The sequence below is a fragment of the Homarus americanus genome, unplaced genomic scaffold (assembly GCF_018991925.1).
Source record: "Homarus americanus isolate GMGI-L3 unplaced genomic scaffold, GMGI_Hamer_2.0 scaffold32583, whole genome shotgun sequence".
Lineage (NCBI taxonomy): Eukaryota > Metazoa > Arthropoda > Malacostraca > Decapoda > Nephropidae > Homarus > Homarus americanus.
Genome location: NW_024713129.1, coordinates 25068605 through 25083995, shown reverse-complemented (window position 1 = coordinate 25083995; position 15391 = coordinate 25068605). Strand labels below are relative to the sequence as shown.

The window sequence follows — 15391 nt, the reverse complement described above, 5'->3', positions numbered from 1 at the left end:
GCCCTCCCCTAGTGTTACCAAAAAGGGGTAAAAAACCAACCCCCGTACTCAGAGAATTTGTAATTCAACTGTTAAACAGAGGTGTAATAGAACTGTTGCAATCAGAGAAATGTTTCATGTCTCACCTGTTCCCAATCCCCAAGAAAGGCAGCGACAAATCTTTCCGTCCTGAACAAGTTCATTACCAAAACAAGTTTCAAGATGCTCACTTACGATTATCTGAGGCATCTTTTTCCGCCCAATGCTTGGATCTCGAAGATGCCTATTATCATATTCCTGTTGCTCCCAGGTACAGTAAGTTTCTAGTGTTCACAGTGGGGGATGTAAGTTATCAATTTACAGTGATGCCATTCGGCATGACAATTGTGCGAAAAGTCTTTACAAAACTGGCGAACATTCCCAGAAAGATCCTTGCGAAGGAGGGCATCAGGACTTTTGCTTATCTTGACTATTGGCTGATAGTGGAAACTCTTTCGAAGATTGTCAAAGGGCGACCCAATGTACACTAGTACTATTTCAAAACCTAGGATTAAAGATAAACCAGGTCAAATCTAATCTCATACTATATATATATAATATATATATATATATATATATATATATATATATATATATATATATATATATATATATATATATATATATATATATATATATATATATATATATATAATATATATATATATATATATATATATATATATATATATATATATATATATATATATATATATATATATATATATATATATATATATATATATATATATATATATGCTGATAACCACAAGGAAAGAAGAAAACACGAAGTTCCCAAGCGCTTTCGTGTAATTCACATCTTCAGGGGTGAGTACAGACTAGAGAGAAAAATACAAATCAAGGTGTATATATACAGAGAAGGGTGAGACCAGGTCCACAATGGTCAGGTATTAGGTAATGACCCTACTAATCTTTAAATAGCACACAACGGTTGGTGGTCAGGTCAGATGGTCAGGTGACCCGGCCTTCTCACCTGGTCACAAATCTTCTTAATTACAAAATTGTCCAGCTTGTACATGCCGTTACTCAAATTCATGTTGAATGCTTCGGTATGTTTAATAAGACTAGATTCTATGATGTTCCTACTATCAATTGAATTACATGGTAATATTGAGGAGGCATTATCCCAGTCAATGCAATGCTTGTTATCCCTCAAATGAACAAACAGAGCATTGGATTCCTGGCCTGTCCTAACACTGTATTTGTGTTGTTTAATTCTAGTTGCAAGATCTTTACCTGTCTGGCCTAAGTAAAACATATTACATTCCTTGCAAGGAACTTTATAAATGCAACCAATTGTGTTGTTGGGGGAGTTCTTGATTAACATTTGTTTAACAGTGCATGAGTTTTTAAATGCCACATTGACGTTCCAGGTTTTTAGTTGTGAAGGAATGTGAGAAATTTTTGTGAAATGGTAATATTAAGATATTCTTATGGTCATGGTCATGGGTCAGGCTTGGGATCAGTTCTATAAAAACTTGTATACAGTATTACCCGCTTAGCGCTTTTTTCACTTAAGCGCGTTTTCGCATATACGCGGTGCCTTGCCAAAGCTGAACTTTCACTTAACGCGGCATTTTTCATCATATACGCGGTGAGTGTCCGGCTCGAGAGCTATTTTTAGATTCGCACCACCCCCACCCGCCACCCTGCCTGACTGCCTGTTTTAGCTCATAAAATTCATACAAATTACCCAGCCAGAATATAATTTACATTGCTGGAATTCTTATAATTTGGTGATCATTTTGAATATAAACAACATATTTTTTGCATTAAACATACAATTTTTAGATAAAATGTTTAATCTGAGTAAGTATGTTATCTTTTGTCCAAAATATATGACATTTATATTCAAAATATTCCTGGTCTTACAAGGAATCCAGCAATGTCAATTATATTATCCTAACTTTAGTTTGAGGTATTATTTATTAAAATTTAGTGGTTATCCCACACATCTCCTTGGGACGGTTGGTGGGGGGTGGGGGGGAGGGAGGGACCGACCGACCGACCATCTGTTACCCGTGAAGAATTATTTTTTTTTTTATTAACTGAAGATATTTGTTTTAGCTCATAAAATTCATACAATTACCCGGTCAGAATATAATTTACATTGCTGGAATTCTTATAATTTGGTGATCATTTTGAATATAAACAACATATATTTTGCATTAAACATACAATTTTTAGATAAAAATTGTTCTCTAGGTAATTATGTTATCTTTTGTCCAAAATATATGACATTTATATTCAAAATATTCCTGGTCTTACAAGGAATCCAGCAATGTCAATTATATTATCCTAACTTTAATCTGAGGTATTATTTAATACTAAATGTTAAAAACTCTTGAATGGAGGATTGGTGGGGGGTGGGGGGAGGGTTGGGACTGACCATGCGGTTGGAAGAGGGGGGGAAGGCAAGGTGGGGTACTTTGATTGACAGATAGTGTCGAAGAATATTTTTTTTTTTTTATTAACTGAAGATATTTGTTTTAGCTCATAAAATTCATACAAATTATCCGGCCAGAATATAATTTACATTGCTGGAATTCTTACAATTTGCTGATCATTTTGAATATAAACATCATAGATTTTGCATTAGACATACAAATTTTAGATGTAAAGTTTATTCTGAGTAAATATGTTATCTTTTGTGAAAAATATATGACATTTATATTCAAAATATTCCTGGTCTTACAAGGAATCCAGCAATGTCAATTATATTATCCTAACTTTAGTTTGAGGAATTATTTATTACTATACCTGGTTTTCCCCCAAAAATTTCTCAGAGGGAAGAGCCAGTGAGTGTAGTGTGAGAAGAGGGGGAGGGAGTTGAGTCCATTATTTGAATGGACATTAACTTGGCGACTGTATTTCTCTATTTCTCTTAAGTATTAATTGTGTGCATGTACCATCATAAAATTAAGATGTTATTTTTACTACAACATAGTTATTTGTCGTCAAAAAGTGGAGTTTGGGGGTCGGACTGGGTTCTATTGGAATTAATCCCATATGTTCTGTTATTCACTTAACGCGGTTTTCACTTAACGCGGGACCCTCTGGGTTCAATTGACCGCGTTAAGTGGGGTACAACTGTATATATATATATATATATATATATATATATATATATATATATATATATATATATATATATATATATATATATATATATATATATATATATATATATATATATATATATATATATATATATATATATATATATATATATATGTATGTATATATGTATGTATGTATATATATATATATATATATATATATATATATATATATATATATATATATATATATATATATATATATATATATATATATATATATATATATATATAAAGGAAAGAAGAAAACACGAAATTCCCAAGCGCTTTCGTGTAATTCACATCTTCAGGGGTGAGTACAGACTAGAGAGAGAAATACAAACCAAGGTGTATATATACAGAGGATGGTGAGACCAGGTCCACAATGGTCAGGTATTAGGTAATGACCCTACTAATCTTTAAATAGCACACAACGGTTGGTGGTCAGGTCAGATGGTCAGGTGACCCGGCCTTCTCACCTGGTTACAAATCTTCTTAATTACAAAATTGTCCAACTTGTACATGCCGTTACTCAAATTCATGTTGAATGCTTCTGTATGTTTAATAAGACTAGATTCTATGATGTTCCTCCTATCAATTGAATTACATGGTAATATTGAGGAGGCATTATCCCAGTCAATGCAATGCTTGTTATCCCTCAAATGAACAAACAGAGCATTGGATTCCTGGCCTGTCCTAACACTGTATTTGTGTTGTTTAATTCTAGTTGCAAGATCTTTACCTGTCTAGCCTAAGTAAAACATATTACATTCCTTGCAAGGAACTTTATAAATACAACCAATTGTGTTGTTGGGGGAGTTCTTGATTAACATTTGTTTAACAGTGCATGAGTTTTTAAATGCCACATTGACGTTCCAGGTTTTTAGTTGTGAAGGAATGTGTGAGAATTTTTTGTGAAATGGTAATATTAAGATATTCATATGGTCATGGGTGGGCTTGGGATCAGTTCTATAAAAAAAAACTGATATACAGTATTACAACAACGCTTTTCATAGCAGCGTTTTCGCATATACGCAGTGCCTTGCCAAAGCTGAACTTTCACTTAACGCGGCATTTTTCATCATATACGCGGTGAGTGTCCGGCTCGAGAGCTATTTTTAGATTCGCACCACCCCCCACCCGCCACCCTGCCTGACTGCCTGTTTTAGCTCATAAAATTCATACAAATTACCCAGCCAGAATATAATTTACATTGCTGGAATGCTTATAATTTGGTGATCATTTTGAATATAAACAACATATATTTTGCATTAAACATACAATTTTTAGATAAAAATATTTCTCTAGGTAACTATGTTATCTTTTGTCCAAAATATATGACATTTATATTCAAAATATTCCTGGTCTTACAAGGAATCCAGCAATATCAATTATATTATCTAACTTTAGTTTGAGGTATTATTTATTAAATTTATTGGTTATCACATCTCCTTGGAACGGTTGAACGTTGGGGGTGGGGAGGACCAATGAAACCGACCGACCATACATTTTACCCGTGAAAGAATTATTGGCAGATATTTGTTTTAGCTCATAAATTCGCCTAGAATTACCGGTCAGAATATAATTTACATTGCTGGAATTCTTATAATTTGGTGATCATTTTGAATATAAACAACATATATTTTGCATTAAACATACAATTTTTAGATAAAAATTGTTCTCTAGGTAATTATGTTATCTTTTGTCCAAAATATATGACATTTATATTCAAAATATTCCTGGTCTTACAAGGAATCCAGCAATGTCAATTGTATTATCCTAACTTTAATCTGAGGTATTATTTAATACTAAATGTTAAAAAGTCTTGAATGGAGGATTGGTGGGGGGAGGGTTGGGACTGACCACGCGGTTGGAAGAGGGGGGGAAGGCAAGGTGGGGTACTTTGATTGACAGATAGTGTCGAAGAATATTTTTTTTTTTTTATTAACTGAAGATATTTGTTTTAGCTCATAAAATTCATACAAATTATCCGGCCAGAATATAATTTACATTGCTGGAATTTTTACAATTTGCTGATCATTTTGAATATAAACATCATAGATTTTGCATTAGACATACCAAATTTTTTATGTAAAGTTTATTCTGAGTAAATATGTTATCTTTTGTGAAAAATATATGACATTTATATTCAAAATATTCCTGGTCTTACAAGGAATCCAGCAATGTCAATTATATTATCCTAACTTTAGTTTGAGGAATTATTTATTACTATACCTGGTTTTCCCCCAAAAATTTCTCAGAGGGAAGAGCCAGTGAGTGTAGTGTGAGAAGAGGGGGAGGGAGTTGAGTCCATTATTTGAATGGACATTAACTTGGCGACTGTATTTCTCTATTTCTCTTAAGTATTAATTGTGTGCATGTACCATCATAAAATTAAGATGTTATTTTTACTACAACATAGTTATTTGTCGTCAAAAAGTGGAGTTTGGGGGTCGGGCTGGGTTCTATTGGAATTAATCCCATATGTTTGTTATTCACTGCTTTTTTCACTTAACGCGGACCCTCTGGGTTCAATTGACCGCGTAAGGGTATACAACTGTATATATATATATATATATATATATATATATATATATATATATATATATATATATATATATATATATATATATATATATATATATATATATATATATATATATATATATATATATACATATACATATACATGTAGTGGTCCCTCGGTTAACGAGCACAATCCATTCCAGCAGGTTGCTCGTTAACCGAAAATCTCGTTAACCGAAACCATTGTTTCAATGGGTTTTTGGGTAATTGGTTCCAGCTCACCGAAAATTGCTTAAACTTTAGAAATTTTCACTTACCTTGAGGTGTGTATGTAGAAGGCTCCTGGATGATGATGCTGATGTGAATTTGAAGTGGGAGGTGGAGGAGGAGAAGGGAGAAGAGAAGGAAGTGGAGGTGGAGGAGAAGCATTTTACTGCTTCTTGGAAGGCGAGTCACCTTCCATGAAAATGTCAGGAACCTCTGGACTGATAGATTCTCCACTATGAACATCCTCTCTCCTTCTTGAAGTGGAAGGCTGAGGGCTAGCATCTTCCTCTCTCCTTCTTGAAGTGGAAGGCTGAGGGCTAGCATCTTCCTCTCTCCTTCTTGAAGTGGAAGGCTGAGGGCTAGCATCTTCCTCTCTCCTTCTTGAAGTGGAAGGCAGAGGGATAGCATCTTGTTCCCTCTGCCCCTTACTGAAAAAAGTGTCAATTGTGGTCTGTGGGGCATCTCTCCTCCTCACCATTAACTTATGTTTAAATAAGGAGACCATTGAGTCCTCAACATGACACAAAGTTAGTTCAGTTTTTCCACATCTGGGTGCTTTGAAGCCAGTTCCCTGAACTTCTCCCAGTGGAATATCACATCTTTCAACTCTTTAGTTGACATATGGTCATCACTTTCAATTTCCTCTTCACCACTGTCAGCCTCTAACATCTCATCCAGTTGCTTCAAGTCATCAGGAGTAAGTTCCTCCTCATGAGACATCACAAGCTCTTCGACATCATCCTCCTCCACTTCAAGGCCCAATGACTGACCAATGGACGCAATCTCCTGGTCCAACTCTGTGTCATCCTGAAATCCCTAAAAATCATGGACTACTGATGGCCACAGTGCTTTCCATGAAGAATTGAGGGATCTAGTGGAGACTTCTTGCCATGATGACACAATCAATTTTACAGCCTCCAGGATGTTGAATTGTGTCTTCCAGAACTGTTTCAGTGTTAGTTCAGGATCATTGGAAGTTGCCTGATGACACCTCCTAAACATTTTCTTCATGTACAACTTCTTGAAGTTGCTCATCACATTCCGGTCCATTGGCTGTATGATTGATGTAATGTTGGGAGACAAAAATAACACTTTCACAAAGTCCAATTAATACTCCAAATTTCTGGCAAGTTCAGGGTCATGACCAGGAGCATTATCCATGAGGAGAAGAGCCTTTAAAGGGAGTTTATTGGTGGTTGGGTAGCTCTTGACAGAAGGGCAAAACACATCAACAGCCCATTCATTAAAGAGCTGTCTTGTCACCCATGCCTTATGGTTGGACTTCCAATAAACTCCAAGCTTTGTTCTTACCACTTTCTGTTGCTTGAACACCCTGGGGTTTTCAGAGTGGTAAACAAGCATAGGCTTCAGTTGGAAATCCCCTGAAGTATTGGCACCAAACAATAGAGTGAGACGGTCTTTCATGGGTTTATGCCCAGGTAAAGAGGCTTCATCTCTGGTGATGAATGTTCTTTTGGGCATCTTTTTCCAGAACAGCCCAGTTTTGTCCACATTGAACACTTGCTGTGGAAGATAATTTTCTTCCATCAGTTCTTTAAATTCCACTAAAAACGTTGCTGCCCCTTCCCTATCAGCACTAGTAGCTTCACCATGCCTAACAACACTGAAAATGTCACTTCTTTTCTTAAATTTTTCGAACCAGCCTTTGCTGGCCCGAAAATCTTCAAATTCTGTGCCTGAAGAACCAGGTTGATCTGTCTTTAAATGTTCGTATATCTCCCTGGCTCTTTCACAAATGAATTCAGTAGAAACTGAATCACCTTTCATTGGTTTTTCCCTAATCCAGATGAGAAGTAACCTCTCAGTTTCTGCAATTAGGGATCTACTTTTAAACACTCTGGTAGATTTGTCTCTCACTTTCACTTCTTTAAATTTGTCTTTCTGTGCAAGAATTGTCGTCACAGTTGATGTCGACATGCCATATTCTTTGCATAGCGCATTTGTTCTAATGCCTTGTTCATGTTTTCTTATAATTTCCTGCTTGGTTTGGATTGAAATTCTCTTTTCTTGATCTCTTAGGCCCCATGCTGGATTCTTTTAGGTAAATAAAGAATATTTTTGTTCAATGCTCTGAATGTGATGCCAGCAAATGCTACCTAGGTATGTTAATTCCTAGCCAATTCGCCAGGTCAACATACAGGCAATTAAAACATCTATTAATTACTTAATAAGTAATATTAGGAGGACACGTCGCTACCTGGCATTTAATTGCTATTTTCAAAGTCCTTCCTTCATCCAGCAACCATGCAAAATATATGACGTTTATATTCAAATTATTGGCTGTCTTGCAAGGATTCTAGCAATGCAAATTATAATCTCCTAACTTTAGTCTGAGATATTATATAAGATAAAAACTGTAAGCCTAAATAAACCCCCGGCTGAGCAGATTAGGGAGGGAGGGAGGGAGGGAGGGAAAGAAAGCGAGGGGTGGGGAGGTGTTGGGGGTTGAGGTGATAAGTTTGAGCCAAAGGTCTCTGTGTGTTTATTTAACAGTCCTACTAAGCTTCTCTCATTTTAAAATACCAATGATATGACCTAGGAGAATATAATTAACATAGCTGGGATTCTTGTAAGATACTGATTTATTTGAATACAAACATGTTGTAATTCGCACTAGACATAACAGTTTTAGTACCGTAATCAAATTAGTACATGTGCACTCCAGCTTTGCACTAAGGTCATTTATTTCTTTTACGTTTCTTTTAGTATGGTGTGTGCATGTAAATGGATGAAAATAAATGAAGAAATTTATGTAAATCTACCCAAAAATACAGTTGAAAAACTTTTTATAAAATGTACTACAGTATTGTACACTAATGTACTACATTTTTTATATCCTGAGCAAAATATATGACGCTTATATTCAAATTATTCTCTGTCTTGCAAGGATTTCAGCAATGCAGGTTATATAACCTAACTTTAGTCTGAGATATTATATAAAATAAACATAAAGAAATCACCAATCTTTTGTCTGGGAGGGAGGGGGCAGGAGGTGAGGTGACAGAATATCTGCCGTTTGTTTATTTATTTGAGATAAGATTTGACAGTTGGCGCTGAAGGCCTGCCTGCATGTTTATTTATCATTACTTAAGAGTGACTAAGCTCTTCTCATAATTTGCCACCCAAATGACCTGGTTGAATATAACTTACATTGGTGGGATTCTTGTAAGATAGTAATTTATTTGAATACCTGTATAAACAAGCTATATTTGCAATAGACATAACAATTTTAGTACCATAATCATTTAGTACATGTACAATACAGGTTTGCACTTAGGTCCATTGTTACCGCACAATATTGACTAAATTCACTAGATAACGTATGTCTGGCAGCACAATCTATAAGAATACGCAATGCATACGTGACTGTGCCCGCTCTAGGGCCATTTAGGTTCGCTAGGTCCCATTATTTGAATGTTTTTTTTTCAATTTAAATTTTAATTGTTTAGTATTCCTTGATAGAGGAAGCGGGATCCTAGTGCTGTCACTTGGTACCCCTGTACCATAACACCAGAAGCAACTGGCCAGTGTCATAAGTATATACAATACAGTACAGTCATCCCTTGGTTATAGCGCCTAATTGGGACCCCGCCAATAACGAAAGTACAGAACCTATGGGATTTATTCTAATTGGTTCCAGGCACCCAAGACCAAACCCCAAGTTTCCCATTTTACGGCCATTTATACCCACAAAATATACAGTCATGCGCGGTTAACGTCCTGGAAACGTGACGTTAACCGAAATGGACATTGTCCTATCATCACATAAACTTTTTATTTATACTTACGTGTATGTGGAATACTATATATGTACATATGTTAGTGACCCCTCGGTTAATGAACTCAATCCGTTCCAGAAGGTCGTTCGTTAACCGAAAAGTTCGTTAACCGAAACCATCGTTTCAATGGGTTTTTGGGTAATTGGTTCCAGCTCACTGAAAATTTCCTAAATTCAACAAAAATGGTAGAAAAGTTCACTTACTTTGAGGTGTGTTTGTAGAAGGCTCCTGGATGATGATGATGATGATGATGATGATGATGATGATGATGATGGGATTTAGAATGGGGGTGGAGGAGAAGGAAGAAGAGAAGGCATTGGGGTGGAAGAGAAGTCACCCCTTGGCGCCATTTCACCCATAAAATTTTAGCCTTGGTGTAATTCAAGATTATTTTCTTTAAATCAACACTGCACCGCGATTATATATTGTCAATGGTGTTATATTTCAAATGACCACACCGCTTGGAAACACAGAAAAAGCGCTTAGTTGAAGAGAGTCTCAAGCAAGATGTTACCTAGTGAAAACAGAGAGAGACTAACTCCTGTTTGCTGTGTTAAGAGGCTGGATGCCGCACATTAAACTAGTCACTTTACCTTCAGTTATGTTCAATAATTGTTAAAATGACTAAAAAATTGAATATTAAACTTTTAAAATTATTGAATAGTATAAACTTCTTGATATTTACTAAAATAGTAAGGAATTTAAGCCCTAGAACCGATTAATGTGTTGGTGGACTGATACTAAAGCTGGTTGCCTGGTCAGTGCAAGCGAAAACATGTTGAGGTCGGTCGTAAGAAATCTTGCTAACCGGTTTCGTTCAAGTAACTCAATTGAAGATCCTTATGGAAGGCAGTTCGTTAACCTAAATTTCGCTAACCGGTATGCTCGTTAAACCCAGGGGTCACTGTACACTTTTACTCTTAAATCGCTACTGTAATGTGATACAGGTGATTACCTTTTATCTCTTGTGCAAAATACGTGACGTTTATATTAAAATTATTCACTGTTTTACAAGGATTCCAGCAACGCCGGGCAGATGGGGGAGAGGGAGGGAGCGAGCGAGCGAGGGGGCGTGGGGGGAGGGGAGGTAGTACGTTTGACAGTTGGCATAGGCCCAGGTCTAACGCATGTATATTTATCAGTTCTTAAGTGACTAAGCTTCTCCCTTATAAAAAGCTAGTGAAATGACCTGGGTGAATATAATTAACATTGCTGGGATTCCTGTAACATACTGATTAATTTGAATATAAACATGCTCTAATTTGCACTAGACAAAACAATTTTAGTACCGTAATCAAATAAGTACATGTGCACTCCAGCTTTGCACTAAGGTCATTTATTTCTGTTAAGTTTCTTTTAGTATGGTGTGTGCATGTAAATGGATGAAAATAAATGAAGAAATCTATGTAAATCTACCCAAAAATACAGTTGAAAAACTTTTTATAAAATGTACTACAGTACTGTACACTAATGTACAAAATTTTTTATCTCTTGAGCAAAATATATGACGTTTATATTCAAATTATTGGCTGTCTTGCAAGGATTCCAGCAATGCAAATTATAATCTCCTAACTTTAGTCTGAGATATTATATAAGATAAAAACTGTAAGCCTTAAACCCTGGCTGGGGGAGAGGGACGGAGCCAGTGTGCCACCCAGCTTAGGTTGGGGAGTTGAGGTGATAAGTTTTGGAGCATGGTCTCGACGTTTATTTAACAGTCCTACTAAGCTTCTAAACATTTTTAAAAATGCCATTGATATGACTTCCTAGAGAATATAATTAATATAGCTGATCCTTGTGATACTGATTTATTTTGAACAATATTAACATGTTTTAATTTGCACTAGATATGCACAATTTTTAGTAATCGTGAACAAATTAGTACATGTGCACTCCAGCTTCTTGCACTAAGATCATTTCTTTTATTTTACGCTTTTTAGTAGTGGTGGTGTGTGCATGTAAATGGATGAAAATAAATGAAGAAATTTTTGTAAATCTACCCAAAATACAGTTAGTAACTTAAGTAAAATGTACTACAGTACTGTATTAATTAATGTAACATTTTTTATATCTTGAGCAAAATATATATGACGCTATATTCAACACCCTATCTCTGTCTTGGGTAAGGATTTCAGCAATGCAAGTTATATTAATTAACTTAGTCTTATATTATATAAAATAAAACATAAAGAAATACCAAATCTTTTATCTTGGAACACGAGATGGTGGGAAGATGGTGGTGGGTGGGGGGAGGTGAGGAAAGAATATCTGGTGTTTGTTTGTTTATTTATTTGATATAAGATTTGACAGTTGGCGCTTGAAGGCCTGCCTTGTTTATTTATCATTACTTAAGAGTGACTAAGCTCTTTCTCATATAATTTTCACCCAAACTTAATTTGGAGGAATATAACTTCCATTGGAGGGATTCTTGTAAGATAGTAATTTATTTGAATTGTTTTTTTCAATTTAAATTTTAATTGTTTATTCCTTGATAGAGGAAGCGGATCCTAGTGTTGTCATTTGGTACCCCTGTACCATAACACCAGAAGCAACCTGGCCAGTGTCACAAGTATATTGCAGTACAGTACAGTCATCCCTTGGTTATTCACTGGGGACCCTACTGACAATGGCGCTGTGAACCTTATGGGATTTATTCTAACTGCCTGTGTACCCAAGCACCCAACCCCAAGTTTCCCATTTCCACGCACTATTTAGAATCACTCAAATATATATATATAATGTTTTGTAAAATATCATAAACACACATAGGCATGGCTAGGTTTAGGCTGTGCGATGAAAAGGGCACGCTTTTAATACTGAGTCCACAAAACATGTAGCTATGCTTTTTTTATTTGGTCCTCACATACGGTCCGCTTCTCACATCAGGACGTTTCTGAGTCCTCCTCAAGGCTTTCTCTTAATCTTAGAGTGCACCAGAAACCTTACTATTTTAGTAATGCCACAGAATTGAATTAGAACCCCACTGCAACTGGGGTTGCAATTGTTGAGTAAATTTAGATATGCCCTGATTACAGCAAATGTGTTATTGTCAATTTGTAGGTGAAAAAGATTTATCCTCACGATGTAGGTTAACATTACACTTGGAGGCAAATGTTTAAAAATAGCCGCAGCTGTTATCTTTAACAAGCAATATCTGGAACGTATGGAGTAATCATCGTGGTTCCATCAGGGTCGTGGAGTGGGAAAGGTCCAGCAGGCGCCACGGATATTTTTTGGGGGCACGGACGAGGCGCGCATCGGACGCTTGTTCAGTCGGACGCTAACCGGCCGGAGAGGGTTTTGAGAATTGCAATTAAATGACCGGTAGCGACGTGTCCTCCTAATATTACATATTAGATAATTATTAGATGTTTTAATTGCCTGTATGTTGGCCTGGCGAGTTATTTCTAGGCATTAACATACCCAGGTATAAGCTAGGCTTCGCATTTTGGATTGAACAAAAATAATACATATAAAATTTAAAATGAAATACAGTACAGTAAAAGTAATCAATAATTAAGAATGGATACAGTGTGATTGTGCACTTACCTTTAATGTAGTCAGCTGAATGCACATGGGGCCCCCATAATCTTCTATTTTCATGTATATATGGAGACTATATTAATTGGATGAAGCAGAGGTATCAGGGCTGGGTGGGTCATCAATGTCGCTTTCTTTAGACAGGTTTATGTACAGGGGAAACTTGCTGGTTGAAGGTATTGGATCATCTTGAGGGAGTGAAGAGGCATGGTTGAAGGTATTGGATCATCTTGAGGGAGTGAAGAGGCATGGTTGAAGGTATTGGATCATCTTGAGGGAGTGAAGAGGCATCACTGGTGGGGTGTGAGGAGACAGCACTGGGGGACTTCTTAAAATAGATGTCCAATTTAGACTGCACAGTTTGTTTTTTCTTTTCATTATGTATGTTTCTGAGTGTATCATGTGAACAATGTATTTTCTTTTCCTTCAACAACAGCTTGTGTGTGGTAGTGCAGTGGTGTCACAACTTGACCAGCAAGTTATTAATAAAGTATTTGGTGATCACTTGAATGATCAGATTTTTCGAATCCCTTCAAGAGCAAAGGATAAATTTATTCAAGACCATTCATATAACCAACTTGAAACATCACTTGGAGACCAGCTGTCCTCAGATGCTTCAAAAACAATCTTCCTCCATTCTCTATCCTGTAGTGACCTAACACTCAATCTCCAGCTCCCACCACAAAAGGCTGTAGGTATGATATTTTCATATCATGTTGTCAGTTTTTGTAAATTTGTAAGTAAAGCAGGTATATCTTTTGATCCCACCGTAGTTTGATAATCTAGATTTTAATTTTTGTCTTGAAAGTCAGTTTGTGTAAGTGCTGTTCATTATTATTTTTAAGGAAATGAATAAAGGCTTTAATACTCAGAAAGTAAGACAAATATTATAATACTGTACTGTAACAACTAATTTGTGTGAGCAGAAAGTGCGTGTGAGCAGGTAGAGACAAGGGAAGCAGAACTACTGGGAATGTATGATGGCCATCAGAGAGCACAGCAAACTCAGCAGATACTACTTGCTCTGGAGACATTCACTGAGACACCTTATGGTATATATATCAATCTTTAGTATTGTCTGTCAAGAAAAGGAGTATTGAACTGGCTGGTACTATCACCTTTAGCTCTTTCTCCCAGTTTCAGCTCTCTGGATTTCTAACATTCACACTAAAATGCATTCTCAAATGTTTCAGTGTACATTTATTACATACTGTTTTTCATATTTCCCTCTATTTTTATCTTTGTCTTGAAATTCTTTGTTTGAGTATGTTGTTCTATTGACAAGAACAGCACTTTTTAAAAAATAAATAATGCAGCCTTTCTTTAATGTAATACAGTACTGTTATTCCTTCTCTTCTTAAAAGAGGAAGTGTACAGTGTACATAGCTATACAGTATTACAGGTATCAGGTGTGTGTCACTGCTGCCTTGTACATCTCTGTTGCTTTTCAAGAAAAAAATTCCATTGGCTAAAGAGTTCAAAGAGATTCTGTATAGTTCATGGTGTATTTGACAAGTGTTTCTATGGGTGTGTCTGTTATTATTTACTTCTCTGTATTAGAGACACTTTAGTAAGTCTTAAACTATGTCTTAAAATTATGCAAAATAGACAGGCCTCACATGCAGTGCTCTAAACATTGGATTTTGGACAATTGCATTGCAATAAGATTCTTCTGCAACATAAGTTAGAAAGGGAAATTGATGATTATATATGAAGAATTATCAGAAGAGTTATTTTTAAAGATATATTCAGATTTATGAACCTTTAATACTATGAAAATTTATTTTCAAAATGTATGTAGACTTATACAGGGTATATGATAATTGCACTGTCCTGTACATTAGTGATGTTTAATAGTGGTATTTCTTGGTTGGCTTGGTTCACAGTACTTGTGCCAACATGGGCAGTACTAGGGATGATTGCTGAACTTCAGTTTACTCTGCGTGGACGGGTAACAGAGTTGGCAGCACAGGTGACGAGAGAGTTTGACTTTGAAACACAAGCTTGGCAGCAAGAGGCAGAATCTTGGGACTCTACACAAAATAATGCTCAGTATCAATTAAAACTTCTTGAACAGGTACAGTGTTTTTGTTATTTTTTTCATTTCTGTGATGAGATGGG

At 35.9% G+C, this 15391-nt stretch overlaps 1 protein-coding gene across 1 annotated transcript in view; it reads left to right on the top strand.

Moving 5' to 3' along the window:
• The window catches only part of LOC121869635, a 416339-nt gene that overhangs the window by 340550 nt on the left and 60398 nt on the right, over positions 1-15391 (top strand). The window contains exons 52-54 of the mRNA XM_042371146.1: positions 13707-13965; positions 14197-14322; positions 15157-15347. Of these exons, the coding sequence (XP_042227080.1) occupies positions 13707-13965; positions 14197-14322; positions 15157-15347 (576 nt within the window). The remainder of the gene's footprint in view (positions 1-13706; positions 13966-14196; positions 14323-15156; positions 15348-15391) is intronic.